General features: G+C 41.9%; 2 protein-coding genes across 10 annotated transcripts in view; both read right to left on the minus strand.

Annotated features, from left to right (window-relative positions):
- Window positions 1–14,689, minus strand: part of evla (Enah/Vasp-like a) — a 41,942-nt gene extending 27,253 nt beyond the window's left edge. Inside the window, exon 1 of one of the 2 annotated variants that reach the window (XM_051958407.1) lies at window positions 14,198–14,689. In XM_051958407.1, coding sequence (XP_051814367.1) covers window positions 14,198–14,202 — 5 coding nt within the window. In that variant the 5' untranslated portion in view covers window positions 14,203–14,689. Of the gene's footprint in view, window positions 1–8,829; window positions 9,076–14,197 lie in introns of those variants that run through there. The other variant, XM_022221621.2, reaches the window with a different exon arrangement.
- Window positions 14,690–14,866: 177 nt separating this feature from the next.
- The window catches only part of eml1 (EMAP like 1), a 43,601-nt gene continuing 30,529 nt past the window's right edge, over window positions 14,867–27,938 (minus strand). For all 8 annotated transcript variants that reach the window (XM_051958204.1, XM_051958166.1, XM_051958104.1 and 5 more), the window contains 17 exons: window positions 25,928–26,057; window positions 24,213–24,362; window positions 23,469–23,538; window positions 23,152–23,259; window positions 22,936–23,031; window positions 22,712–22,846; window positions 22,443–22,542; window positions 21,784–21,935; window positions 21,144–21,269; window positions 20,664–20,795; window positions 19,921–19,988; window positions 19,692–19,780; window positions 19,329–19,426; window positions 18,413–18,500; window positions 17,595–17,690; window positions 17,359–17,489; window positions 14,867–16,802 (listed from right to left, as the gene is read on the minus strand). In XM_051958204.1, the coding sequence (XP_051814164.1) occupies window positions 16,677–16,802; window positions 17,359–17,489; window positions 17,595–17,690; window positions 18,413–18,500; window positions 19,329–19,426; window positions 19,692–19,780; window positions 19,921–19,988; window positions 20,664–20,795; window positions 21,144–21,269; window positions 21,784–21,935; window positions 22,443–22,542; window positions 22,712–22,846; window positions 22,936–23,031; window positions 23,152–23,259; window positions 23,469–23,538; window positions 24,213–24,362; window positions 25,928–26,057 (1,895 nt within the window). In that variant the 3' untranslated portion in view covers window positions 14,867–16,676. The remainder of the gene's footprint in view (window positions 16,803–17,358; window positions 17,490–17,594; window positions 17,691–18,412; window positions 18,501–19,328; window positions 19,427–19,691; window positions 19,781–19,920; window positions 19,989–20,663; window positions 20,796–21,143; window positions 21,270–21,783; window positions 21,936–22,442; window positions 22,543–22,711; window positions 22,847–22,935; window positions 23,032–23,151; window positions 23,260–23,468; window positions 23,539–24,212; window positions 24,363–25,927; window positions 26,058–27,938) is intronic.

Genomic DNA, 27,938 nt, shown 5'->3' on the forward strand with positions numbered 1-27,938 from the left:
CCCATTCACCAGACCTGTAGTTAGAGATACTGATAGCTGCTGATAAACGCTTACATGTGGCGCAATAAAACCGCATTTTTCATTCATTTACAGCCAATTTTTGAGCTTAATTTGTTTGACAAAGTGCAAGTCTACTGATTTATTTTTAAAAAGTTGCATTTTATCAGACAACATGATATTTGCAATGTACAACTGGCCATTGCCCACAAATACTCATATTGGCATCAACATTGGAAAACTTGTATTGGTTGCACACTAGCTTTTAGAAATATTCAGAAAAATCCATTGAAAACTAGTTGCATGGATAAAACAACTGGGCAGGTACGTCTGCTTTTTGTGTAATCAAGAAAATTAAACACAAATCAAGAAAACCTGATCACCCTGACATAAAAGCTTCATGGCTGACTGCAGGGACTTCATTAAAAATATGATCGAGATGTAATAAAACTGGAGCTGGACTGAGAAAGCAGCTGAACTAATATAAATGCACAAGTCAGAAAAAAAATCTAACATTGCACAGAATGCAAAATAACAATTCCAATATGCAATATGTATGTTTAATATTAGTTAAAAAAACACGTTCAGTGAAACATTTTTTGCTATCTTGTATCTGACTATCGCAGCCATCAGTAAAGAAGATTACAGTCATGATGCTGCTGCTATCAGCTTTAAACAGACAGGGAGGCAGGCCCTTGTGTTCTGCTCATATTGCATCCATAAAATCTCATTGTCCTTTATTTTTTTAAACCAGTCCTCACCCCCCTCTTCCCTTCTTCCTCTCCCTCATGATAACAAGGCAGCCAACAGAGCTGTTTGATCCTACAGTTCTCATTTGGGACGGCGGCAGCGACCAAACCTCCCTCCCCTCTCTCTCTCGCTTTCTCTCCCTCCATCTCTTCTCTCCATCTTCCATCCTCCCAGCAGAAAACAGAAGGAGAGAAAAAGAGAAGGTCACTGGCCCGAAAGGGCTGCCATTTTAGCCAGAAGCCATGCTGTCGTTAATACTTGTGTGAATTAAACATGTATGGAGCCCTTACAGAGCACCTCCTATTCAGAGATGCTCTCTGTGAAGCTGCAGAATAAAGAAGATGCTCGGTGCAGCATCACTGTGGGCTGCATCTCTCTGGCAGCATCTCTGGCTTTGACTGAAAGGATGCAATCAGGCAAGAGGAAACAACAAAAAGAAGATCATGAGAACAGATCAGAGTGAAAACTTCTGACACTTTAGCTTTAGTTTTACACATGAGGTAAAAACAAACTGCTCTTTCATCTGCAATTTTGTGCCAAAATCTAAATATTCATGCGCACAATAACTAATCCCAAATAACCTCAATGCTGCAACAATTCGTTGAAGCCAGATTAAGATTACAGATTAGTATTTTAGCTCTGATTAAAATACAGCAGGGGAAAGATTTGTCCGTCTGTGCTGCCGGAACATCACAACACTTTCTTCTCAAACAACAGTCAAACCTCGTCGACGTCAAGTGCACATCCTTGTTTGTTCATCCCAAAGTGCTTTCATCTCTCTTTGCTTTCAGTTCTACTCACTGCTTTCGACATTGTACTTCACTCTGACATACACTGGAGGTAAAAATGATTAAACACACACCGTCGAGCAAAGTGTCAGCACAAACCTGGCAGCGATGTGGCTGTAAAACAATCCTGAGTCACTGACACTCTGAGGGAGGCAGTAACGCAGCACTTGGATCCGATGGATGTCCATTTTGGTGAGCAGAAAAACAGCAACAACTACAACAGCAGCAGTCTATGACACAAACTCCCTCTTGTGCTGCTCCATTACCTTAAAACTATAACTCATAAAAAGCAGTTTGATCCTCCTGCTGAAAGCTGGCGACGTAAATTCTAAACAAGAGCAACTGCGGGAGTAACTAGAAACGTCCAGTTGGAAATGAAGTGAGATTAAAAAAACATCCAACAGTTATGAATTCTGGTGCAGCTGCGTCCACAGTGAGAGCAACGGTGATGATCCATCCGGCAACAAAGAGATGACTGACAGACTGGCAGAGATGAAGTCATTGACCAGCCAGTTGTCTGACCGCATAATAGATGAGCATGTGTGTGTGTGTGTCATTGAACCTCTGCGCTATTGTCATACTGTGAACCCAAGGGAGATTACCTCATATCCGACTCAACCAGCCCCCCTCCCCAATCCACTACAGTTTAGTGTGTATATTTGTGTCAGGGGGGAGTTGCTGCTGCTGTTATCCCCCCCGCCCCTCCTCTTGACTCCAGCCTGCTGTTGCCATAGCCACCCAGAATTAAGCAGAGACTAAATTAACAACCAGCGGCCCGTTCTATGGTCAGTTACTATTGATCGGGACGCCCTCGATCTCAGAGGGCACATGTAGCGTTTGAACATACACCAATATGCGAGACACACATTAGCTGGAGGAGATGTGTGTGCTAAATGGCCATTAAAATCCACTGAGTGACCCTCTAACTCGAACGCTCAATCTGAGTGTGTGGAGAAAACGAAGGGAGGCGGGGGGAAGTTCATCAGCTTCACTGTTCATTAAACAGACTTTAATTAGAGTGTGATCCAGATGTAAAACAAATAGAGATAGACAGATAAATTCTGGAAGAAATTTGCTCATCCACTGGTTCCATCTAGTGCCAAAAATGTCAATTTGTTCAACACTTGGACGACTAATCCGATAACATTCCTGTTTATTCGGTTTAATTAGTGTTTAATGAATGTTTGCGTGGCACCTGACAGCCAGAAGATTCTGTGTCCAAACCTGGCTGGCCTTTCTATCATAGAGACGACCACACAAACTCCACATACTATGTGGAGTTTGTGTGGTCGTTTCCTCTCGGTGCCCCAATTTCCTCCCACAATCGAAAGACATGCCTATTAGATCAACTGGTATTTCTAAACTGACTGGAAGCGTGGACAGGAGCATGCATCATTTTCTTTTTGTATCACACCTACAGTGAACTGGCGACCTGACCTCTCACCCAGTGTCAACCGGGATAAGCCCCCTTCAGACCCCCACAGGATAAAGCGGATATAGCTAATGGAAGGATGGATGGTGGCTGCAGTGTTCAACTTTGGCGTGTTGGCATCGTCACTGTGAGCATATTTAGTTCAAAGCAGCAGTGTGTATAAGCACAGCCTCACAGAGCTGCTAGTATGGTAGTAGACTCTTAGTTTGTGTCTGTGTAAAGACATGTCTTGGTCTATAAAAAACCAGTACCTTCACGGAAAGACGGGGAAAGACATGCAGTAAACGGTCCAGGATTCAAACCGTGGACTTGCTGCTCAGTGCATCAGTGTCTGTGTTGTATTTGTCCTCACCACAAAATGTACTTTTTGAAAAAAGAACTCCTGTTAACAGAAATTTCATGAGCAATATACAGATCTATTCTGTTTTGTTGAATTACAGATAACTAATAATAAAATCCCATAAAAAGGTTTTACCAATTTTCCATGTTTTTTTATTCCAGATATCTAGTAAAGTCCTGAAAATAAAGTATTAATGTGCCTGTTTACTCTACAGTAAAACAAAACAAAAAAGTAGCTAAACTGTACATAATGCCTACATCACAATCTATATTTTTACAAATAGTAATTTTAATCTTTAACAACATGTGATTGTAAAATTAAACAGTTTTACTGTATTTGAATCTGCTAAATACAGAATTATTTTCCAGATGCATTCCATTGTTTTTCACCATTTTTCACCGTTTTTGAACGTTATATAATTGCATCCTTGCTTCCAGATTTTCACAGGTTTTTTATATATAATAGTTTTTTTCTGTGGTGCATTTCTTGGTCACTATTCTTTGAAAGCTAGTTAAAAAGGACCTTTTAAAAAATTGTTTATGGAGTTCTCTCTAGTTTGATCGAAAAGACAAAAGCCACATAAATACAGCATTCCTTAACCATGTCCATATCATGCCCATTATTTCCTGTCTGCACCTCAACTGTCAGTTGCCCAATAAAAACCAAAATGACATCCATTCATGTGTGTCCAGATTTGACCTTTCACCTTTAGGATACAAAATGTCCTCATCATGTCCTCCAGTAGCTGGGCAATACAGCAGAAAAAAATATCAAGTTAAGATACTTAATTTTGGATGATTACTAATATTTTTAATTACTTATTTTTTAATTAAGACCAGCAGAAAAAAGGTTTAATTTGAACTATAATGTACACTGTTTCATGCTAGCGCAACAATGAAAAGCACACAAATAAATAACTCACATACGCTACCGTTCAAAAGTTTGGGGTCATTTAGAAATGTCCTTATTTATGAAAGAAAAGCATTTTTTAAATGAAGATAACATTAAATTAAACAGAAATACAATCTAGACATTGTTCATGTGGTAAATGACTATTTTAACTGGAATCGGCTGATTTTTAATGGAATATCTACATAGGAGTACAGAGGAACATTTCCAGTAACCATCACTCCTGTGTTCTAATGCTACACTGTGTCAGCTAATGGTGTTGAAGGGCTAATTGATGATTAGAAAACCCTTGTGCAATTATGTTAGCACATGAATAAAAGTGTGAGTTTTCATGGAAAACATATAAATTGTCTGATTGACCCCAAACTTTTGAACAGTGGTGTATAAAAATATTAATTTAATAGAAAATGGAAGAATGAATTCACCTTGATCCACATTACAGCAAGCCAATACCAGAGGTACACGGAGAGTGATCAGAGCTGGTGGAGGTGAGGTGATGGGGGACACAGGGTCATGGGTGTTTTTTAAACTATAAAGCTGTTCTCACAAGTGCTGCCACGGGTCCCTGCTGTCTGCAACCTCCACCAGGGGAGGCGTGCAGGTGTGGATGGTGATGAATGAGGCCCAGATGGCTGCAGACTAGTGCGTCTCCAGAGAGTGACAGAGGGCGAAGGGCTCCACTGTCGAGCTATGATCAGTTTGGGTTTTTTTTTTTTAAACTTTTGTTGGCTTTGTTCGATAGGCAGAGAGAAGAATAGGGGGAAGACATGCAGTAAAGGGCCGTGAGCTGGAATCAAACCCAGGCTGATGCGTACATGGTCACTCACTCAACCAGCTGAGCTATCTGAGCATCCATGATCAGCTTTTAATGATCCAGGAAGAAGACACACTTGGGATTTGTTAAAGCAATTGAAGCTGTGACTTCATTTCTCATGGCAGTTGCTAGATGTACAGCAGTATTTAGGTGAAAGTATCAAACATTCTACTGCACAATTTTTCTATTGATGAAGTTTCCGTTGCCAGCACGTATTCCTATAAATTTATCGCCACGATCTACTATCTCATATTTAGCATTTGTGTGAAATTTGTGAGTTTTGGATAAAAATATGCATTGCATACGCAGTGATCTTTGGCCACCAAATTCTAATCAGTTCATCTCTAAGTTCGAGTCAAAGTTTGTGCCTAATTTGAAGAAATTCCCCCACGGTGTTCAACAAACATCACATTCAAGATGGGGACGGACAGACAACCTGAAAACATAACAAATGCATAAATAACAAGAAAGACACTCAGAAAAGGCTGCTCAGTCGTATCATTTCCAACAGGCAAGTCCCGATAAGTCCATAGCGATGGATATGTAGCAGGATCGCAATCATGTGAACATCAGCAGGCGATGATGTAATGTTCACTTGTTGTCATAGTTACATGGACTAGACCAGACTATAAGCCATATTGCTGCCTTTGAAAATTTCATCCAAATCCAATGTTCTGTTTTTGAGTAATGATGTGCACAAAAAGACAGACAAATGGAGACCGATCGTCAGATAACTGAGTAAAAATGTCTACTATGAGCCAAGTATTATCATCAGATTTTCTCTCTATATTATAGTCAGTGTTGTCCTGCAGGCTTCAGTGAACCCATCCTTCTCCTAAATGCACAGTTAGGACAGAGGACTGGCATTCCTCCAGTTCAACGATGAGAGAACATTAGCCCTTCAACTCTGACCTCTCTGGTTCACTGGCCTCCTCTCTAACAGCTGACCTCATATGCCACGCTGAACGGGCAACGCAAACAACAGAGTCACTCCGCCGAGGGACGCGACACGGTGCTGCTCATTAGAAAATGCCACTTGTCATTGGTCAAATGAGGGTCACAGTCAGCAGGGATTGGTTCAACAGCAGCGCTAGTCACCAGCGATTTGTTTTTCGGGGTTCACAGCAACGCCCGTGCCAAGCAGAATTACTGCTGGCTCGTCTGAGGCTCAGAGCGCCCAGCTGGACGGCAGGACGTCGCTGCGACGGGCCGGGCAAATGTTAACAAGCTCGATCTGCGACAGACGAGGCTCTGCTGTGCCCCGAGGAGGGGGCACTGCCTGCTCACTAACATTTATAAAAGGATAACAGGCAACAGCGAAACTGCCCCAGGGCAAGTGATCACATTGGCAATTACACATGATGGTGAAGTGGATATGTGATCCTGTGGATTTCTCCACATCATCACGGTGCATACAGATACGGGTAACATATGCAAGCTACTATATACTCATGTTAGGGGCAGTAGATCAAAACACTAAAGACTTCCAGTTTATTCTGATAGCTTCTGTAAGACATAACTGATCCTGTTGTTTGACAGTTCCACAAAAATACATCACAATCCCAACAAAACTGTCACTATCTTGAAATTCTAGTAGAGGAACATCAAAAATATAATATCAGCTTTAGATTTGTCATAGTACAACCGATGACTTTTGGCTGCAAATCCAACTCATTAAAGGCATTAGGCTTTCCTTTATCATTCTGCCTAAAACCACAAAGTGCACACAAGAGTCTCTGCAATGTTTGATTTGGCAACTAAATTCAAGACGTTAATTAGAAGAACTAATTAGTAGAATGGCAGACATCAAACGCCTTCTGATAACCAGTTGGTGCCGTTAACCATAAAGCCATAAAAGAGTGCAATTAGGCAAAATTTAGGTTGAGATAGTGATTAAAATATTCCATTTCTGTTAGTTATATCCAGCTGCTTTTATACAAATAAATAGAAACGATTGAAATGATTATTCAAAATTATCAAACAACTGTGATCAGGTGACTGCAATCATTTTGTGATTCTTTTACAGTCAATTTATGCTACACATATTTGTTGAAAATATGTCTTCTGTATAGACTTGAAAACTGGAAGTTAATGGCATCCAAAAAAAAAATGAGGAAAATCAAATAAAAATTCCTGAATTTTAAAAATTTTTACAAATTTAAAGAGGATTCATTAGGATTTAGATGATAGGACTTTTCTCATCCACAACTAGACTGGTTGAGGAGGAATCTACAATAATAATGTGTAGAATAATAATCCATAAAGTGGATGTGATGGTTCAGCACATAGTTTAACCAACAACAGTCAAAACTACAGTGTAATATTGACACATTGGTTATATATTGATTTACAATATCAATATCTCTCATGACATTTAAGGGTTCTTTGATGAAAAGCTGATCAAGAATCACTGTGTCATCGTAAAGAGGTAGTCTGTGGTTGTGTATCTATAGCATGCAACAGTAGAATCAACACAATGACCCTCATAATGACATCACTTATTCATTTCGTAGCACCGTAGATGCCAGTTGCACCTCAGGCGAACTGTCACCGACACATACGGTACAATATGGATAGCAACCCCCACTTCACTGTCACCCTTCCCCCACCACTCATCGTTCCACCTTCTTCAGCGCTACCCAGTCCTCGTCGTGCCGCTAATCCTGATCCTTAAAGGGAACCGCCACTTCCAATTGGAGGAGAATCTTTCATTGGATGTGAAACACAATGGGGGTAGAACGAACAGCATCCTGACCCTGTTTCATCCAATTCTCTGATGTTACATTCAGAGAATAACACATAATCCTGCAGATCTCGTATTTTTCTTTGCATCCAATGTCAATAATGAGAATGATTATGGGTCTGTCAGCTGAAACGTCAAGAAAATGAGGAATAAAGGGGTGAGCTGTCACTCATGCAAGTGGCAGCTTTACAGTTCTGAAGATCTGGATGAAAACATCAGGAATTATGCTTCATAGTGGACACAGTGGTTTTCCCTGCAGTGTAATGTACTTTGCAGCAGATTACTAGAATGCATGTGGTCAAGCGTTGATGTTATCTCATCTGCCCCCTCTCTGCTCCACATCTGTATCTGAGCTCCAATAAATCACCACCAACCGCTGTAATCTGCCGGGGCCATATTATGAAGAGACCCCTCTATCCGTGTCATCATCTGGCTTTTGATAGTCCAACTCATTCAGCCATTCAGAGATTAGCGCTCTCGATCCCTTTCTTCCTGTCTTTCCTTCTCACACACACATATGCAACGAGTCAGACGGGATCATTCCTGCGAACGAGCGAGAGCAGCTGAGCAGACACACTGACAGCCAGCGAGGAACTCGTTCTTTCTTCCCAGGAAAAAGACTGAACCAATCAAACATTGCTGAAGGGCAACCAATCAGACTCCTCTGCTAACAGCTGGCTACAAAGAAAACAGAAGGGTGGAAAGAAGGAGGCAGACGAGAGAAAGTCAGCAACTCCTACAGGAGATTTTCCTCTCCCGTTTTTTCCCTAATTTTCCCTCCAACTCATGTACAAGTTGAGAACCAGAGGTAAAGTTAGAAATAGAGGGAGAAATGCAGGTTTTCTTGCTGACACAATCCTACAAAGCGCTATTTCTAGAAGCACACGGATTCTGCGGTTTGAAAGCCGAGCCAGGCTTTAAACAGAAACACTACAGAGAGAAGGAGCAACATCATCCCTCCCAAAACCAATCTCAGTTTGACTCATGCAGCTCCAAAAGAGCACAGAAAACCGAGGAGAGACACAGAGGTGATGATGAGGAGTCATGTTGCCTTACCCGAAATCGTCCAGGGAATACATGTCGCTGGAGAAGACAGCACAGTCCTCAGGCAGGGGATGAAAGGAGGTATAAAGGAGGAGATTATGGAGGAGAGGGGGAAGTGTCAGCCTGAGAAGAGAGAGCACTGCACATGCTGTCCAACGCGCTGCAAGTAAATTCACTCTTTCCCCTCTTCACATCCTCTAAAAAAAAAAAAGTTTAAAAAAAATCCACTACGCCAGCAAAGCAGACATGAGGCTGAGACACACAGAGAGAGTAGGAGGGAAGAAGAAGTGAGTGAGGGAGATGAGGAGTGTTGCAAGAGAGTAAGGGAATGCAAGAGAGAGAGAGAGAACATGTGACCGGAGCAGACCAGTCACCTCTCTCTGCTTCAAGGATTGGACTGCCGCCTTTCAACCTCCAAGGAATCATTTCCACTGGATGGAAATTACATGCCAGCCCGTACAGGAAACAGCAGCGCCGTTACTCTCGCCTTTCTATACCATGAAAAATTCAGGGGAAAAAAAGGGGTGAAGCTTTAAATAGATTCTACAGTGTTTCAGTCACAGCCTTTAATCACCAATTAACTACAGTGGAGGAAAAAGCAGCAACACACCAGTTCATTCATTCGGCGCCGATTTCATAACAGACACGACATTCCAGCTCTCTGCAGGAACAGATGCAATGATTAGATTTATTTCCGAGCAACAATGCTTTCATTGATTTAATGCAATGTTTGTGGGGTGTTTTGTGTGGATTTGTCTGAATTTGAACTCAACTGGTGGTGCATCTGGCCTAAGCACACTTAGACTATTAAGCTTCTTTGTGAGCTGAGGTGTAGGGCAACAAACAAAGAGCAATCTAGTCCACTGAAAGATTACGAGGCTCTGTGGGTTTAGAAAATAGCAAGAAACATGCATCAGATCCTGGGGTCAACAATGGATCCAGAAAGGTCAGAGAAACACAAGATAATCTTCTTTTCAAAAACAGGGCTTGTATGAAGCACCGATGTGCATCCAGAGCTAGCAGCTGGTGGAGCCTCAGAACTTAACGTATGTTTTTGGCAATGAAAACGCCACGTTGTGCAAATGTGTCCACAGAACTAGTGAGCTGACGTAGAACAACACCATATGTAAAACAATGTTGGAAATAAACATGCCGAAACCTGCAGAGTGAGAGACAATGCCTTGCTGAGCTGTAAATGCCTCTCACAGTATGTGCTGGGGTCACGTGATGCGGCCTGTTTGACCTCCATCATGCCAAAAGGACACGTGATGCAGATTCATGGCCAAGAATTGTGTGAGATGTATGAAATCAGACAGAAAACAACAGATTACATGAACATTTAGAATTGCTGCTCATGTGACTGTTGTGCTTTGGACACCATTTAACGTCTGATGCATGAATTAAATATAAAGAACCTCTAGTTAAACATGTTTATGTTTCTTATTAGGCATCGACTGATAAAGGTTTTGCAGGGCCGATACTGATGCTAATTATTGGTAATCAAAAAAATGGCAGACAGCCGATATTTGGAGCTGATTCACATTAAATATAATGTTTAACAACATGCGATATTAGAGAACCTGACATTCATAACTAGACTTCTTCATCAATAAGGGCGACTATAACTAACTAGAAAAGCACTCAGAGAGTGCAGACGTCCGCCAAGGATAGAGAGGAAAACAGGAAACCCATGCAGTAAAGGATCATGAGCTGGAATCGTACCTGCATCTCTGACACAATTCTATTTATGAATCACCTTCTTCACCAGTTGAGCTATCTGGACATTTTGCTCCAATTTCTTGGACGACATACTAACCTATGATGTTTTTGTCATACGTTGGAGCACATACTGAAACATACTCAAAAATTCAAAGTGATCCAGAATCCAGGATCCTTTCCGGATTGCCACCAAAATTGAATCAGCTCTTACTCTTACCATAGTCTACATCCCCTCAAAATTTCATGTGAATCTGCCCAGGCGTTTTTGAGTTATCTTGCTAACAGACAGACAGACAGACAGATAGACAGACAGACAGACAGATAGACAGACGCTGGGTGTCACATAACCTCCTTGGCGGAGGTAAATATGCAAAATAGAAATAGGAGCGATTAAATTCGGATACTGTGTGTTTATGTGGGATCGACTGAGATTGATCAGTTTGTCTCCTTCAGTTACATCTCATGTTCTTCTCTATTTTGTTAATCTCTTACTGTTCTATCACTATTATTGCTCACTAAGGTCCAGATCTTAAATCATTATGAATTATTGTTGTATGTTGTAGCTGATTACATGGTTTGTGTTTCTTGTGCTGTCCCTGTTTGAGAGATATTTCAAACACCACAGACTGACGACACACAGAGACCATCAGACCTGAGGTAGCACATTTAATTCATCAATAATTGGCTGATAAAAATGCCGATACCAATAGTCAGCCGATAATCGTTCTATCTCTATTCCATATTTATTATCTGATGTAGGATTTTACAACATCGGCATCACTGGTTAACCTTGCCAGCAAGTTGATTTCTCGCGATATTTGTGAGTTCACAAATCTCTCAAGAAACCATCTTGCTCCGCTCCCGCATTCACTGTTCGTACAGAGCCAAGTTGGCATGGGCCAATCACGCAGCAGTATTCGTGTGTGGAGCAGGATATCCGGGTGTGAAGACGACACCAAGCGCCAGTAGATCAAAACAAACATGGCAACGGAGGACAACGATCGTGTAGATGCTGCTATTAAGTCAGTTTTAGCTGAATCTCCTATCGCTTCTTTGAAGGAAGAACAACGAGAGGCGCTTTGCGCATTTCTGGATGGTAAAGATGTTTGTGCTTTTTTACCTACGGGTTTTGGTAAGAGTTTAATCTACCAATTGGCTCCGCTCGTTGTGAAGATCCCGCGATTGGCTAAAAACAAACCTGTCAGAGGCGGGACATACTGTTGCATTGTCCAATCCGTGCCTCTTTCCTCCAAACGGATTTACATGGAGCGGTCCCAGATTGATATTGTGGAGTACTATCAAGTACTACACAATTATTAATCTGGCTATTGCCAGGTTAATCACCAGCAGATGTTAACATAAATTGGACTCGTCATATTATCCCAAACCATAAAATTTACACAGCAATTCTTGCACTGTTGCATCTTTGCACTTTTTAAACTTATTATTAAGGCACTTTATATTGTATTGTTTACAGTGTGTCAATACTGTACTTTTTAATTCTCATTTCTCATCTACGTACATATTATAAATATTGTGTTTATTGTTACATCAGCTGCTGTAACGATGTGAATTTCCCCTGGCGTGGGGAGAGATAAAAGATTATCTAATCTCATGAAATATTGAAAAAGTATACTTCTGGTATTTGTACTTAAACTCAAGATACAGTATTGCCACTAGTGTAGTTGTTAAAATGCCATTTTCCTTCCCCCCCTGAGTTTAACGGTTCCAGTCTTAATTATTTCATTATTCTGTCAATGAAAGGCTGGAGGGTTGGAGTGTTGTGACTGCGCTGACGTTGGCTCACGTGGAGCTGCACTCTGATCAGCTCAGAGGGCAGCAGCAGCCTGCAGTAAGGCGCATAACTCAGCATTTTACCTCACAGTGGCTGCACTCGCTCATTCTACCTTTCCCACGATGAGTCACCACAACAAGCGCTTCACAAATCATCCTGCATTAATAGCACAGAACAGACATCTTGCCGTTTTCTCTCGTCTATTTTTTCCCTCCTCTGTACCGAACATGTCGCCCGCCTCGCTCTCAAACGCTCACAAGCGTCCAAAAGTAGCCACAACCCCACCGAACGAACGACAGCAACCAGTCTGACAGCATCACATAATGAAACCACTATCGCCAGACTAAAAATAACACACACACACTTATGTGCACGTGCATGAACATGGTCACGCACATACATAAAATGCATGTGCACCCTTACATAAATGCTGCAATGGAGGCAGTGAGGCTGCACAAATGATCTCATTGAATCAAATTCTTTTTCCGTACCCTGCAAAAGAAGAGCCGGGTCACCTTGTTGTTGCTTTGTGGAGATTTAAGACTTCCCGTTTGGGCTTGAGTCAAAGAACAGATCGGCCTCTGGCAAAAATAAACACTCAGGACGGGACACAAGCAGCAGAGCTTTATAGAAAAAGAGGAAACGGCATGTTCATCCAACTGGACTGGAAGATATGAATCTTACATGTTTACTGTCTGAGAGCAAAACAGTTGAGCTGCTGGCTGTGGGTTGGGTGAGGCCACAGGAAAGGAGTGAAGCATTTGGATCAGGATATGTTGTGATAACACACTTCATGTAATATATCCAGGTGTGGCAGCATCTATGGGTTTCTATTTTTGCCAACTTGTTCTTTCTTTGATTGCTTTATGCTACAACTCCTGACCCAGACAGTCTCTCTCTCACACACACACACACACACACACATGCAGACAAACACCAGTAGCTACAGTGGAAGCAGAGTGAGAAGAGAGACGGAGTGCACTGGATCTGTGGAGAGCTGTCAGGGTAAATCTGAAGCCATAAAACCGAATGGTGCAGGCTCCAGCTACGGAGACATGGAGGAGTCAAACCAGGCAGCAGGGAAGAAATAGAAAAGGGCTGCTTCAGAAATAGAACAGAATACAGAGACTGCTTCTGCTGGAGTAGAGTTGGGCCTCAGCGCATTCTGCATACCAGCATCAGAGCTTAAAATACCATCCATAAACTCAGATATAGAATGGGGGTGTATTTAACAGGAGACTCATCTTCTGCAGGCTCAGTCTGTGCATGTATGGATCCATCAAGGCTTATGTAGGTGTGTGAGGAGGAGGGGTGGGGGTCTGGTAACCTGCCTGGCAACCACCAGAATAAACACCCTCCTTCTGCGATGGACACAAGCCCCCTCACTTATCCTGCTTCCCCCCTTTCCGGCCACTCACACTGGCAGGGCATCAGTCATATTTAACAATACCGGCGTTTATTCAACTCTATTGCTTTTAAATGGAGAAATACATGATGCTGTCGTTTCCATGACAACATTAACACTGGCCTGAATCCTGCATTCAATACACTGGGCGGGTCCGGCGGTGACAATAGAAGCCAAAAGAGCAGAGATTGTGTAAATGATCTGCCTTTTGTGTAAAGACTAAAGAGGGAGCTGTAAAAGGGACGCGTATTTGGAGCTGAGGCCGGCTGGGTGGGCCTCCGATTGCCAGAAATCCTGCTTTTACAAGGTGAAAAAGAGCCAGAGATGCTGCAGTCATTCACGACGCGGTTCTGTTTTGGAAGGCAAAATGCAGATGTAGCACCCGGAGGTGGAGGGCTGAGTGTCGGTGCGCATCTGTCATGACGCGTCAAACGGAGCGCATGGTGCTGGCCGCGGCTTACCTCATTTTCCCCTCTTGTTCGATTCAGCCGGGAGATGATGGCACTGATGAGGCTGGTCGATGCGTTGTTTCGGGTGTGCGCCGTCCGCTATAAGGCTCGGATCAAGCCTCCACCTTGCGTTCCCCTTCCGTCCGTGCGTCTGGAGCGATATTAAGATGATGAGTCGTGTTTAGGAAACAAAAAAAGGGGGGAGCCCAACAGGAACGCTAAGCGACAAGCCGAGCGTTTTCTTCCATCCGCTTTGTGCTCCGTTGTCTCTGCTCTCCACGCACGCTGCTGCGCCTCCTTAACTCCATGTTTTCCGCCGCTCTTCGCTCTCGGTGCTAGACGGTGAACGGTGGTGCGCCGCCTCCTTCATGCCATATTTTCTTCCCATTCGGAGTGTTTTGGTGCGCTGGGAGAGATTTGGGGGAAAAAATGCTAATACGGAGAGGAGGAGGAGGAGGAGGTGGAGGGAGCTGTCCGGCTCAATGCTGCCAACCTGCGGCCAAGACGCACACACGCAGGCCTGTGACGCCTCCAACCCCACCCGGCTGGACCAGCAGTAGTGCTGCTCTGTAACAGTGTATCTTATTTCCAACGCTCCCTGTGGATTTTTTTTTGCTCAATAAAATGAAAGAAAAAACAATAAAGGGTAATAAAGAGGAAATTATAAGACACAGCCTCATAGGAATTTCATGTTTCATTTACTTCCAGACAGATGTCAATGGTTTTTCTTTTTTGTTGTTGCAGATGTTAAGTGGTGAGTAAGACAAGCCATGTTACATTCACTCTGTGGAGTGGAGCCTGTAAAATCACTGCTGTTAGAAGATCTCTTCCTCATAACTCCGACAACCTGCAGGACTTCAAAGCAACATAACGAGTTATGTTCACACGAAAATCTGCTCAACCAACCCCCCCAAACAAACATCACCTTAAAGAAATCAGATTTATTCATGCATGTGTGAGTAAGCTCTCCTTTGTTTCTTCGGTTTATGAAAAGCTCCAGTATTTTCTGAGTGGCAATGAGCTCAATAGACCTGCAGTATCAGGCAGAAGCAGTGCATTATAGTAAAAAACAAAAATAAAAACACCCCAGGAGAGGGTTCAGTTCAGTTAAATATCTTGCCAGTGACTGAAGGTGCACATCTGAGCAGCACAATCACACAGTAACAGTGTAGTGGTCTCGTCCTTCCCCTTCACGAACTGCAGGAAAATGTAGAAAGATCTGAAAGGGCTTCACATCATTGAAAAACTCGCTTGATTTTGGTTCTGCTCGCACTCAGGGCAAAAGGAGAATAAAACCAAGCACGTGACATCTCATCTTTAAAAAGTTTCAAATAGTGTGTAATCATTTTCCTCTGATTTGTTTCAAGCCTCTCAGTATGCTCACTCATTTAGGACTAAACAGGGATTCATTGCAGGAGAAAATCAAATGAAACTGGCAGTGAAGGATTTGACTTATAATCAATAAATAAAGTGAAAGGTGTTTTTTTTAACACCTGGAAGCACAAACACTTGCAGATAATTTTTGCTGCAGATCATGAATCCAGATAATGTGATCCTGTGTTGCCCTCAAATGAATTATCGCTCCAAATGGTGCTTGTTCATTGACAGCATTCTCCTCGCTGTAACTATTTATTATGTCCCCTAAAATCCAGCTTTTTCCTAGAACTGTAGAGGTCGATTTCATACACAACAGTCAATGCTAGCAAATCAATGGTTGCAGAACAGTTGGAGCTAATATTAACCGTGGTTCAAACTGCTCTGAAAACTTCAGTGAGACGTTTTTAGGGCCGCTGGAGGCTGTATCGGATATGTCAGTGTTACCAAAGGGGAACAGGGTCTTGCTTCACTAGTGCTTTCCTGAGTTGTTAAATACAAAATAAAAGAAAGTTTTACAATTAGAAAATCACAATGTACTTTCTTTCCACACGCAGTTTCTGTTGCAATGCTCTTGGATCTCCAGCTCGACGATCTTCAGCCTGGAACAGATCTGACAGGCAGCAAAAACAAACCTCTTCAGTCCATTATCTATGGCAGGAGTGTGCACTATACAAGAACAGTGAAAGCCAAACTGTACAAACGCAGTCAGTAAAGTCAGAGCCTTTGGTTCTGTTCAGTTGGATTAGATCCGTTTGATTTGTTTGTCTTGTGTCACTGGTGACAAGGCTACAGTACGTGAGAGGGAGTTCATTTTTTAACATGTAGTGTGAAGAAAGAAAAAGGGAGAAACTTGGATTTTTGTATTTCAAGCAGCTGCACATTGCACCTCCAACAGTTCATCTCATTTGGGATCTGTCAGCAGATCAGGAAGGAAACGTCCGGACACAAGTTTCTCTTCTGTCAAATCACTTCATTTCAGTTCATTCAGATCTACTTCTTCTCGTTTTTAGTGTCAGTTCATTTAGGTTTGGTTTGGTTCAGATGAGTTTGCTTCAGCTGGGTTCAGGCCCCAGCAGGCGTACGAAGCTGACAGTATCTGTGCCTGCCTGCTTGCTCAGACTATCCTCCACTGCATCACGCTCATGTCCTTCCCACCGGTCGACACCAGGTAGCCGTCGTCGTACAGGAAGGTCACGTTTGTTACGTGACTGCTATGGCCGCCGTAAACATGACTGGGAGCCTGGGAAGAAAAAAAATAAGTAGCTTTGTCATCATTTTGTCTTTAAAGTTACAAAAGAACTTGATTTCTTTTGTATTACCGAGGGCTGTAATTAAAAGACAGACATAGTTTCTGGGTTTGAAATGTGACACCAATGTTGAAATTACTTAAACCTGCATTCTATCTAGCAGCTAGCAGGGGGCGACTCCTGCGGACGCAAGAAGGCATTTGTTTGTATAGAAGTCTGTGTGAAAGTGATGCTACTTCTCACTTGATTTCATTACATAAGTACACATTTCCTAATGAGTTTATGGTTTTAATCACTGGTTTTATGTCTCCTTCAATACAACATGATGATAATTTTTTAATTATGGTCCTATTTAGAGCAAAATACCAAGTAAAGCAGGGGGTGCAGCTTTAGGAGGGGGCTACATGTGACTCATCAGTTGCAGCTGTGTGTTCCCTCACCACATCCAGTTTTTAAAAAAAATAATATCCACAAGCCACAAGGTGACATCATGCTCATCTTACAATAATCTATTTGGATTGAGATGTATGATAGAATACAGCTTCTTACCCGGAACTGTGAACATGGATATGAGAAGAGATGAACCTTCCCAAAGTCGTCTCCAGTAACCAGGAGGTTCTTATCGTTGGACCTGCACACAGCGTTGATGTCGGTGCCATCTGAACCGTCGGGCCACAGGCCTGAGAAGCACATAGAAGCGAAAATGTTAATAAAAATAAACGTTGAATACCCATTAAAAGACAACCACCTAAAGAAGGAGTGAGAGGGAAGAAGCCCTCACTTACCAAAGACCTGGAAGCCCAAAGTGCAGGTGTAGGTGAACCACTCAATATCTCTGGTCATGTCCACACTGACAACCTGCTTACACACTGATGGGATCCCTGAAAAACAAGCACAAAATAAATGCACCAGCCATTTTAGCATAACTTAGCTTTTACTCTAGCATAGCCATACAAGTGTAGTGACTTATAGCTCTGGAAAGCTGGTTAGAATGTAAATCTTTGCACATTGCTGCATCCTAATTGGTGCACAGATGTATGTGAGGTGGTGTTTGTTCATCTGAGCTTGAAACTAGAGTAAACAGCAGATGAAAACACCTAATGCAAAAGGCTCTCATCTGAAACAACTAGACGTGTTCCAGCTGTGCCAGGAACCAGCATATTCATATACGTTCATGTCTCATTACTCACTGTAATAAGCTGGATGTCATGTCGAAATGTTTTTAACAGGTTTTCAACACTTTCTTCACAGAAAAAAATCAGCTCATGTCAACACATGTCAGCTCCAAATAACTGTGACAGAAAAATCTCGACACCTAAAAAGGTATTTGTAGAGGATTAGAAAATTTTGAGTATTCAGGTAAATGCTACTATCCTCCTGCCTTTGGACTGGTTTTAGAATCATAATTTTGCACATGACTGACACACACAGAACATTTTATAGTGATTAGGAGCACCGAAAAAAGGAGAAAAACAAAGGAATCAGCAAGCTTGCATCTGTCGCAGCCTTTTCCTGCATGACTTCATTGTCATGCTACACAGATTCAAAACAATCAATATGGGACAGGCAGTGAAAAGACATTGAGGACAGCGATTGCACTTACAGTAGAGTATCTCATAGTCGCCTGAATTTGACACCAGGTACTGAGAGTCCACTGACCAGTCCAGGTGGGTAATGAAACTGGAGTGACCCTGGGTTCAGACAGAGAGGCACCAAGTTAGAAAAACACAACAGCACACGTCATGTTATATCTACAGTGGATTCAGTATGCTATTTCAAGAACCAGAAATAATTCTAGAAATGTTGATGCAATGCAGAAACATCAGCACATGACTCATGAGCTGCTTGTTATTTACCATTTCGCCATTTCTTTGTATAAACTCAGTGACAGCAGGTACTGAAATACAGAGCTGATGATGGAACTAAATACAGGGTGATGCAAAAAACGGCTACTTTTTAACAATACAATAAAACCAAGAGTGATGGAAGAAAAATATTTCATTCATAGTAATTGAAACCTTAAATGATGCCATTTAAGAAACAATGATGGAATTTTTATTTTTTGAAAATTACTTCCTGTAGATGGCGTCCACCTGTAAGAATGCATTCTTGAAATCTGCTGTTGAGATTCCTCATTGACCGCTGCAACATCTCAGCTGGGATACTGTGAATTTCATCCTGAATTCTCTGTTTTAACTCATCCAGAGTTCTTGGTCGAGTCGTGTACACTTTACTCTTGAGACAGCCCCAGGTAGATTTCAAGAATGCATTCGTACAGGAGGACGCCATCTACAGGAAGTAATTTTTAAAAAAAGAAAATTCCATCATTGTTTCTTAAATGGCATGTTTTAAGGTTTCAATTACTATGAATAAAATATTTTTCTTCCATCACTCTTGGTTTTATTGGATTGCTAAAAAGTTCCCGTTTTTTTGTGTCACCCTGTATAAGACTGAATGGGGGAGGAACTTTAAATAACAAAGCCATGAATGAGGGGGAATATGAATGCACAAACACTCACTGAGCACTTCCCAACTCGACTGTACTTCCTCCCATTTTCTGCCACAGCGTAGATATAGATGTAGTTGTCGTGGGAACCAATGGCCAGGAAGTTACCATCTAAACAAGAAAACGAAGAATTAGGAAGATTCTTAATGAGGAAAGAAAGTAAAATGTAAATGTCTGCAGATGTCGGGTCATAAACTAGACTATTATTTTGATATACAGCATGTGGAAAGATATATCTGATTTAAATTAATATCTAAATGTAGTTCAAACTAATTTCTACATACTATTAGCAGAATATCAATAGCTGATCTTCATTAGTAGTGTCTTTATTATCTGTAGTATGTTTTTCAGGAGTATCACCCTGCTACCAACATACCTGGCCCATAGCGCATAACAGACAGCTGTTCGTTCCCATCTGTGTGCACTGTGACTAAATCCTTTGAGTCAGTGTCCAGGACCAGCCACCTGCGGGATCGATGACAGACTGCTCAACAATCTGGCTTTTCTCAGTTAAATAATCAAAACCAATATTGTTTTTCAACTTTGTATTTTAAGCTTGCAATCTGAATAGATAGAAAATTATGTTTTTGTGATGGTATCTGCACCTGCCAGTCTGCGTTCCTATGGCAACCACAGATCCAGAGGGGTGGAAGCCTGCCGACTGAGCGGCATCCTGTCAGAAAAAGAAGAATATTTAAAGCCCCCATGCACACATGAATGCGTTTTGATTTTTGTTATGTTACTTGGGTGTTTGACCTTTACTGTGTAGATTGATTTATGTGCAGGTTGATACACAGCTCTTTTCACCTTAATGTCCTGAAGTGAAACTCTTACTCTACGTCTTAAATTTAAGACATGTGCATGTGAGGATAAATTTGTGACATCACAGCTAGTTTGGAGCCAATCATGGTCCAGGATTCATATTAAAAAAGTGTGATATACAACAGAAAGAGACATCTTGTATCAAGCATTTAAACATTTTCATGAAAAAGTATGAAATTTGTACATTTTTTTTAGGAAGACATAGATGTAACTTTAAGATTTTTAAAAACATTTTAATTGGATCATTGAAATTTATCACATCAGACACAAATTACTATTCAAATAGTAAATAAATCTAATAAGAAATACATGTCATAAACCATGTCTGGATGGAGTCTGGGAAGAAAAAGACTGTCATTAACCAAATTCATGTCAAATTGAAGCTGTCATATTGCTCTGATCATTTCAGTGTAAAAAAGTGCCTTTTTTTTGCTAAATGTGCATCTCCTGTTTCTGAAAGATATCAAGCTTGTGTGCTCTGTAATGCCCACGGCTGACCCCAGGGGGCAGTGTTGATTAAACTTACTTCCATGTTCTTGGCCCAGATGAGCTGATGAGAGCTGGAGTCCCACAGACAGACCTGCCTGTCATACCCACAGGTCAGGAACTGAGGTTTCCAGGGATGGACAGCCAGACCCCACAGCTCATCGGTGTGACCCTGGAGAGGAGAAGTTATATTTTCATACATCATACTCTTATTAATTCCTCATCTGATACAGCAGCATAGATTTTGTCCATTTACAGCCTTTAAAAAAACTGTTTAGATTAGATTGTAGTAGAGCTGCGACAATTCGTGGATTGGCTGATGAACAGAACAGTTCGCCATCTAGTTCCAGCTTCTTTCTGAAGATTTCCTGCTTTTTTCTGTTATTTCATTGTAAACTGAACCTGTTTGGACTATCAGACAAAACAAGACATTCGAAGACCCCTTGGCCTCCAAAGAAATGAGTCTGTCAGTCAGAAAACTCGTAACTGTCTGATTAAAAGTGGAGCCTGTTACATCTACCTGTGTGATGGACATGAATTCTCCATCCAGACTGCCTTGCAAAACAAAGTTCTTGGTGGTTCCGATGAGCACCGTCTCCCCTCGGCCCTCTGCGATGGTCCTAATGGGACCAAACAACTCAGGAACCTGCAGAGAAAATGCAGTAACCATATAAAAAAACAGCTCACCTGAAATCCAACACCATAACAGCAAACACCGACTAATGTTTCGCTGCATAATGTGGTCTCTTTGGAGCAGATAAGTCACAAGTGAACCATAAGTCTCATCGCTATAAATATCCATGAATCTCATTGAGAGCATAGAAATCCATCTCATACTCTGTAATATTTATGATATGATGCAGTATTCAGAACACATAGTCTGCTGCCTCGGGCTGGAGTGCAATTTCTGGCTAATATAACAGACCAAGACCTACTTTAAAAGGAGCTGGATGTGCAGCTTAACATTTTATTAATGGAGGGTGTGCTTTTAAGCAGATCATTAGGATGCTGTAGAGACATATTGAGCATTAAAAACACACATTCTGTCAAGTCATTTTAACAGCACGGATAAATCAGCTCATCTTTCTAATGATGTGTAATATATTAAACTTCATTTGTACTTTTTATGAAAGTAGCCTCGGAGTGCTTTGGTTTCTCACCTCCACTGTTTGTATTTGCTGGTAGCTGTTGTCCCAGGAAATGAGCCGGCGGTCTTTCCCTCCAGACACCAGCGTGCCGTTCCTCAGCATGCACAGAGCAAAGATGCTGCCCTCGTGAGCTCCCTGGATGACGTGGCTGATGCGATTAGTTCCTGCATGACAGAGATGGGATGAGATGGATGAAAAGGTTCTGTCAGAGACAAAAAGGTCGACTGCCGGAGGAGGGCAGATTAACTGATGTGGAGACGGACAGACAGACAGGGATCAATAGATAAAACAGAGACGGAGAGGATTTGTATCTGAAACAGAGGATGAGTGGTGCATCTTCTCCATTTTTTGACCCCTGATCTTCTGACTAGTCCGCCACAATGAGATAGCTTTGAGCTTCTAACCACAAAACCATTTATAGATTCAGAATCACACTCACATTTCCCTGGTTTTTATTCATGTCTCTGACTCAAGTGTGACCGACGAGTCAGGTGAAGCCGCACGGTTTCTTTCTATTTCTGACTACACCAGCATTCTCGCACACTTTTTGTTTTTCTCTGCCTGTTTTCCTGTAAAACCTGCTGACAGACTTACTTCTGTGAGCATCTACCTTACAGATTTCATCTTTTTCACATACTGCCAGTGGCTCTCTATAAAGGAACTGCGTGTACCTTTTCCCCACACCAGGATATTCCCGCTCGAGTCTCCGGTGATAGCATCTCCATTTTCTGCGAAGGTCACACACAACACAAACTTGGGCTTCTCTTGTTTCTGCAACAAACGCAAAAAACACATGTGCTGCTTCAGTTTCTTTGCCTACTAATGATTTTCCACGTCGCTACATGAGAACTCGAAGCTCACCACAGGTTGTCGTGATTTATTTTATGCATCATGCTTCACAGCATGAACCTAAAATGCAAGAAACAGTCTGGTTTAATACCTCGAACAGTCCTTGCTTCTTGACCAGCATGCCTTTCTCCAGGTTCCAGAAATAAAGATGGGATTTTCCACAAGTCACCACGATGTTGCTGTCTGTCGGGTGAAAGTCTGCAGCAAACACTGACTCGTTGGAGCACTAAAAACATGAAGCAAGAATCTCGGTTGATCCAGAACATTAGAACAAACACAACGACACGGATACAGCATCGACAAATGTGAACTCACCTTAACCTCAGCCAGTCTGTCCTCTCGCTGCCAGTCCCACACGGAGAGGACGTGGTCATTGGAGTCGTCTACAACGCACAGAGTGTTTCCTCCATTCTGAAACAGACACAAATGTAAGATTAACACATAAAGAGACTGAAAACAGCTGCTGGTACAGCTAGAAAAAGGTCAGCAACGGCCTTAAACTCTTCAAGTGAGTCAGTGGTGTTTCCTTACCGACTTGGAGAAAGCCAGGCAGACCAGCGCTCGGTCAAAGAAACCAGTTCCCAGAACATGGAGGGTGTTGAGGCTGACAGAGTCCCACACGCGAACATGAGGAGCCAGCTGTGGCCAGAAAAAAAATACACATAAACATGAGCACAACAGCAGCAGAGACAAATCATCAGTATGATGCGACACAACTGGAATTGAAGCCCTCAGTCAATTTATGTGAAAGCTGAGAGAGAACCGGTTCAGTAAACATTAATTCTTCAGAACAAATCAGAGGTGCGGTGGTAAAAAGTGGTAAAATATCAACAGGAGACCTCACTTACTTTTCCATCTGAAGAGGTTCCCGCCACCTGCCCGGTTGCTATGGTGATTTTATCGGGGTGGACGGCCAAGCTGGCGAAGAGACAGACGCGAAACACAGACATGAAAACGGTTAAAAGCCTTTTTGACATCAAAAGGACCGTTTGAATAAAGATGAGCAGCGCGCTCACAGAACATGAAAGCCTGGATTTAGGTGAGTGAGCTTTTTAAAGCTGTGAATACGATATTCACTGGAGCTATACCACACGCTGTCTGTGCCAACGTGTGAAGGGGAAATGAAACATATTAAGATAAATTCCTGCCCTGTCGGGTACGGCGGTGTAGCTACACTCGTAGGATGTGTAAAGTTCAAACACTGTTGTCTTCAAAGGAGCAGAAATGTGTCTGCGATCTATCTTTTGGTCTGTCATCCAGAGTGTTGATTAGGAAACTGAACTTTTATTAGCCTTTGAGAGTAATATTAAAACTGTGGCGGCAATTCAAGGTTACTCTCATCCCACTGAACACTGTCCCACAAATACACTTTTAAATTTAAAACCATACTTTGAAACAAGGTAATTAGGCTGTATATTAGAATACAGCGTGTCTGACACAGGGTTTAAACTGGTATGTCAGTGGTTTTTAGTTATTCTACTGAAGTGATGTGGTGTCAAAATACATTCGTATGCATTTGTGTACTTATAAGAATGCAAGAATATAAAACATGTTGTGAGTTGGTAACAGATCTGGGCTGCTTGTGTCGTCACCATTTAATGTCGTCTGTGTGTCCAGTGTAGTGTCTCTGCAGCTGTTCGTCCACGTTGAACAGGACGACCACGGAGGCGATGAAATAAACCGTCTCTCCAGTGGGAAGCAAGTAAAGGTTGGAGCGGCAGTCTCGACCGCGGTAACCGTAGCTGATCATTAAAAGGGTCAAGGAATAAAGCAAAAGTTGTGACTCTAAGAGCCAAAAAGATCCCCTCCAGTGAAATTCAAGTCCTTGTTAATATGTTCATGGTTTTACATGCTAGGAGACATTACTTGTGATATAAGCAGTCAAGAGCATGGCTGAGGATTTCCACCTTGAAATTCCTGATTCAGATTTCCTGGGTTTCATTCGTAACAAATCTAAAGAACCAGTCCTGTCAAACTGCAGGATTTCTGTGTCATTATTCTTGCTCAGAATCAGTTTCTGACTGGAGCATGTATGTCTGAATTAATACAACCTGCCACAATGTTTTACAGTACAAAACTACTCTGGTTCTCTGCATTCTAGAGGAAGCAATGGATTAAATCTCTACCATTTGAAAGTAAAAAGGGATTACTTTCATGAAAAAAACATCCTAAAAGTGTTTTTAGGGATTAAAGCAACAACTAGGGCTTTAAGGATCTATTTGTTTACACTTGCACCAGTTTTGTGTAACATTTTGCATCATCCATCCATCCATCCATCCATCCTCTATACACCGCTTTATCCTCACTAGGGTAACGGGGGTGCTGGAGTCTATCCCAGCTGACTCGGGCGAAGGCAGGGGACATCCTGGACAGGTCGCCAGTCTGTCACAGGGTTACATATACAGACAAACAATCACACTCACATTCACACCTACGGGCAATTTAGTAACCTTAGCATATTTTTGGACTGTGGGAGGAAGCCGGAGTACCCGGAGAAAACCCACGCATGCACAGGGAGAACATGCAAACTCCATGCAGAAAGATCCCGGGCCCACCCCGAGATTTGAACCGGGATCTTCTTGCTGCAAGGCAAAAGTGCTAACTACTATTCCACTGTGCAGCCCATTTTGCACCAGAGGTAAATATTCATTTTTGGCCATTATTTAATAAAATGACATTAAATGCATATTAAAGTGCCCAAAGTCACATAATACTGTGCATATCTGTAATGCAGTTCATAATGGATTCAGTATATACAGAAAGTGCAGCCCACATATCTATTTCTCAGGCTTTTCTGTTCTATTTTTCCCTTTAGGCCTTTTCGTCTCTTGGTTTCTGCCACACTGAACAACGCTCCACATTCACTCCTTCATCAACAAACGAAATAAAAAACAGAAACCCAAGCACTAAATAAAAATAAAATGGCACAAGAGGAGCTGCTGACTGGTTGTGCCTGAGCCTGCCAGCCGTGTTCAGGTTATTACTAACTGCAGGCTGCAGGGCGATGAGCTCGGCTCCAACAGCGGCAGCACAACACAGCGAAAATGAACATCTGAACAGATCTACTCTGACAAGCAGCGAAAGCACAAGACACATTTGTAGCTTCCACTCTCGCTCTCACATCTCACACATCACATTCTGGATTTATTTTCCCCCAGACGATTACTTTTTCGAAACTTTCCAACTCAGAAGTAGAGCTGTATTTCCACTTTTTATTACTGGAGAGAGAAAAAAACTCAAGCTAAGCTCTATCTCTACTCAATGTTTTATATTCTCTTTTTGGAAACAAGCTGCGGGAAAAGGATACACCCAGTCCAGTTTGAGTTTGTTGCTGGGCAGCTCCGCTCTGGCCTCCAGACAGTAGCTGTCCACCTGGTCTTTGGGCATGTACATGGTGATGGGACGACCCTTCAAATACATTTTCACATAACCTTCCTCTAGAAAAGGCAACAGAAATAGTCAGTGAGATAATGTATATAAACACAAACACACATATGAATCATGGCTGGAAATATCAGACTTATGGTTTCACTTTTTTAACATAATTTTCAGTATAAAAGAAGTGCACACACATAAATAAATACATAATTGTAATTATCTGAATGACAAGGGTGAAAGAATTGAATGTATGACAAGATTGCAGGATAATGCAGTGATGTGATGAATGATGAGATGGGATTTTCATTTTACTGTGATGAAAACTCAGCTGATGACAGAAAATGACAGAACTTACAAACACAAACAGCCTTTTAACCGACTTTTATTAGTCATTTCAAACACATTTCGGTGACAACAAAGAGCACAAAATAAACGGCAAACACTTTGCACAAGTCATAAATATTCAGCTCACGCCAGAGATTAACCAAACATGAAATGCAGACACAAGCAGAGCAACGGAAATGTTATTGAAATAAAATAAAAAAATAATTAAAAAGAAAAAAAAAAACAGATCCAAGCTTGGAAATGGGGGATAATAAGAAATCCTCATCAATTTCAAACATGCTAACACTGAAAAATAAACCATGCAGAAAACATCAAGGGAACCCGAACAAACAAAATTCAACATTTATGACGAAAAATATGGTCATTAAGGGAAGACTATTAATTTCAATTAACGGATTTATAGGTGAAGTTGGGCTTGTTTTGTTATTTTTATGAGGCGATGCTGTTATTTTTCTGCACATCTTTGGTATGATGGAACATATGAAGTGATTAACACCTCATTGCGCTGTTTTTATTGTACAGACCTTGTTTTTGGCTCTGTATTTACTGCCTTGGACATTATTACAGCTCGATAACTGGAATAAACAATTATATCTAATAAAGAAGTGATTTCTCTTCTTGCTATGATGCTAATCTTTTTATCATGATCTAGTAACAGATCTGGAAGTACTGGCTGGGAGACTTAATGGGGCTGCGGTAGCTGGGTGTATCAAGAGGAGAGTACGAAGACAGACTCCCCGACTTCCTCAACTGGAGGTTAAAACTCGGGGTCTTTCTGACCGTCGACACCTTGGCAGCTCCGCCTTTTCTGGCCACGAAGGCCCTGCTGCTGTCTGAGGGTCGTTGGGGGTTGGCAGCTGAACGGGTCGTTACAGCCGAAGCTGCAGGGCTGCTGCTGCTCCCGTTGATTTGGTGGAGCGGCTGAGGTAAATCTGTACTGTGACTATAACGTAGATGGGGGAAAGAAGAGCAGAGGAGCCGATGATGGAGAGGGGTAGCGGAGGATGTCAGGGCCGGATGGATGCAAGAGGGCAAAACAAGGACAAGCAGGACGTAGAGGGTGGAGCAGGTTGGTAGAAGTTAGACACATGTATTTAATCATTTGTGTCACATTCAGTAAAAGGAAGACACAAACTATAAAAAGGAAACTAGGGGAACTGATTCCTAAGATAATGCACCAGCATATTTGCATTCATTAAACAGTGAAATATTATTAAAAAGTAGTGCTTGACTAATTTAAGTAAAATTAGTTTTTTGTTTCCTCTTTTCTTCCAAAATTAGTCTCTCAAGATTGGGACCCATGCAAGAGGTCACAAGACAATTAATGGGGTTGGTGGGTTTCATTGACAAAATATTCCAATTATCTTAGGTGCTGTTTGCGTTAATGATTAAATTCTCCTGTAACAAATCAAGCAAACAACAGTATATCGGTGCAGAAATGAAACTGTGTGACTTTCAAAATTCTTCGCAGCTTTGTCAATACCCCGCTGAGGGGGACTACACACAAGCAAACGACACTTCAGACGGTGTGAGAAAGAACTACAAGCTGAAAAATCAAACAGGAACTACCCAGAAAAAAGAGACTGTGTCAGTAA

The sequence above is a fragment of the Acanthochromis polyacanthus genome, chromosome 1 (genome assembly GCF_021347895.1).
Source record: "Acanthochromis polyacanthus isolate Apoly-LR-REF ecotype Palm Island chromosome 1, KAUST_Apoly_ChrSc, whole genome shotgun sequence".
Lineage (NCBI taxonomy): Eukaryota > Metazoa > Chordata > Actinopteri > Pomacentridae > Acanthochromis > Acanthochromis polyacanthus.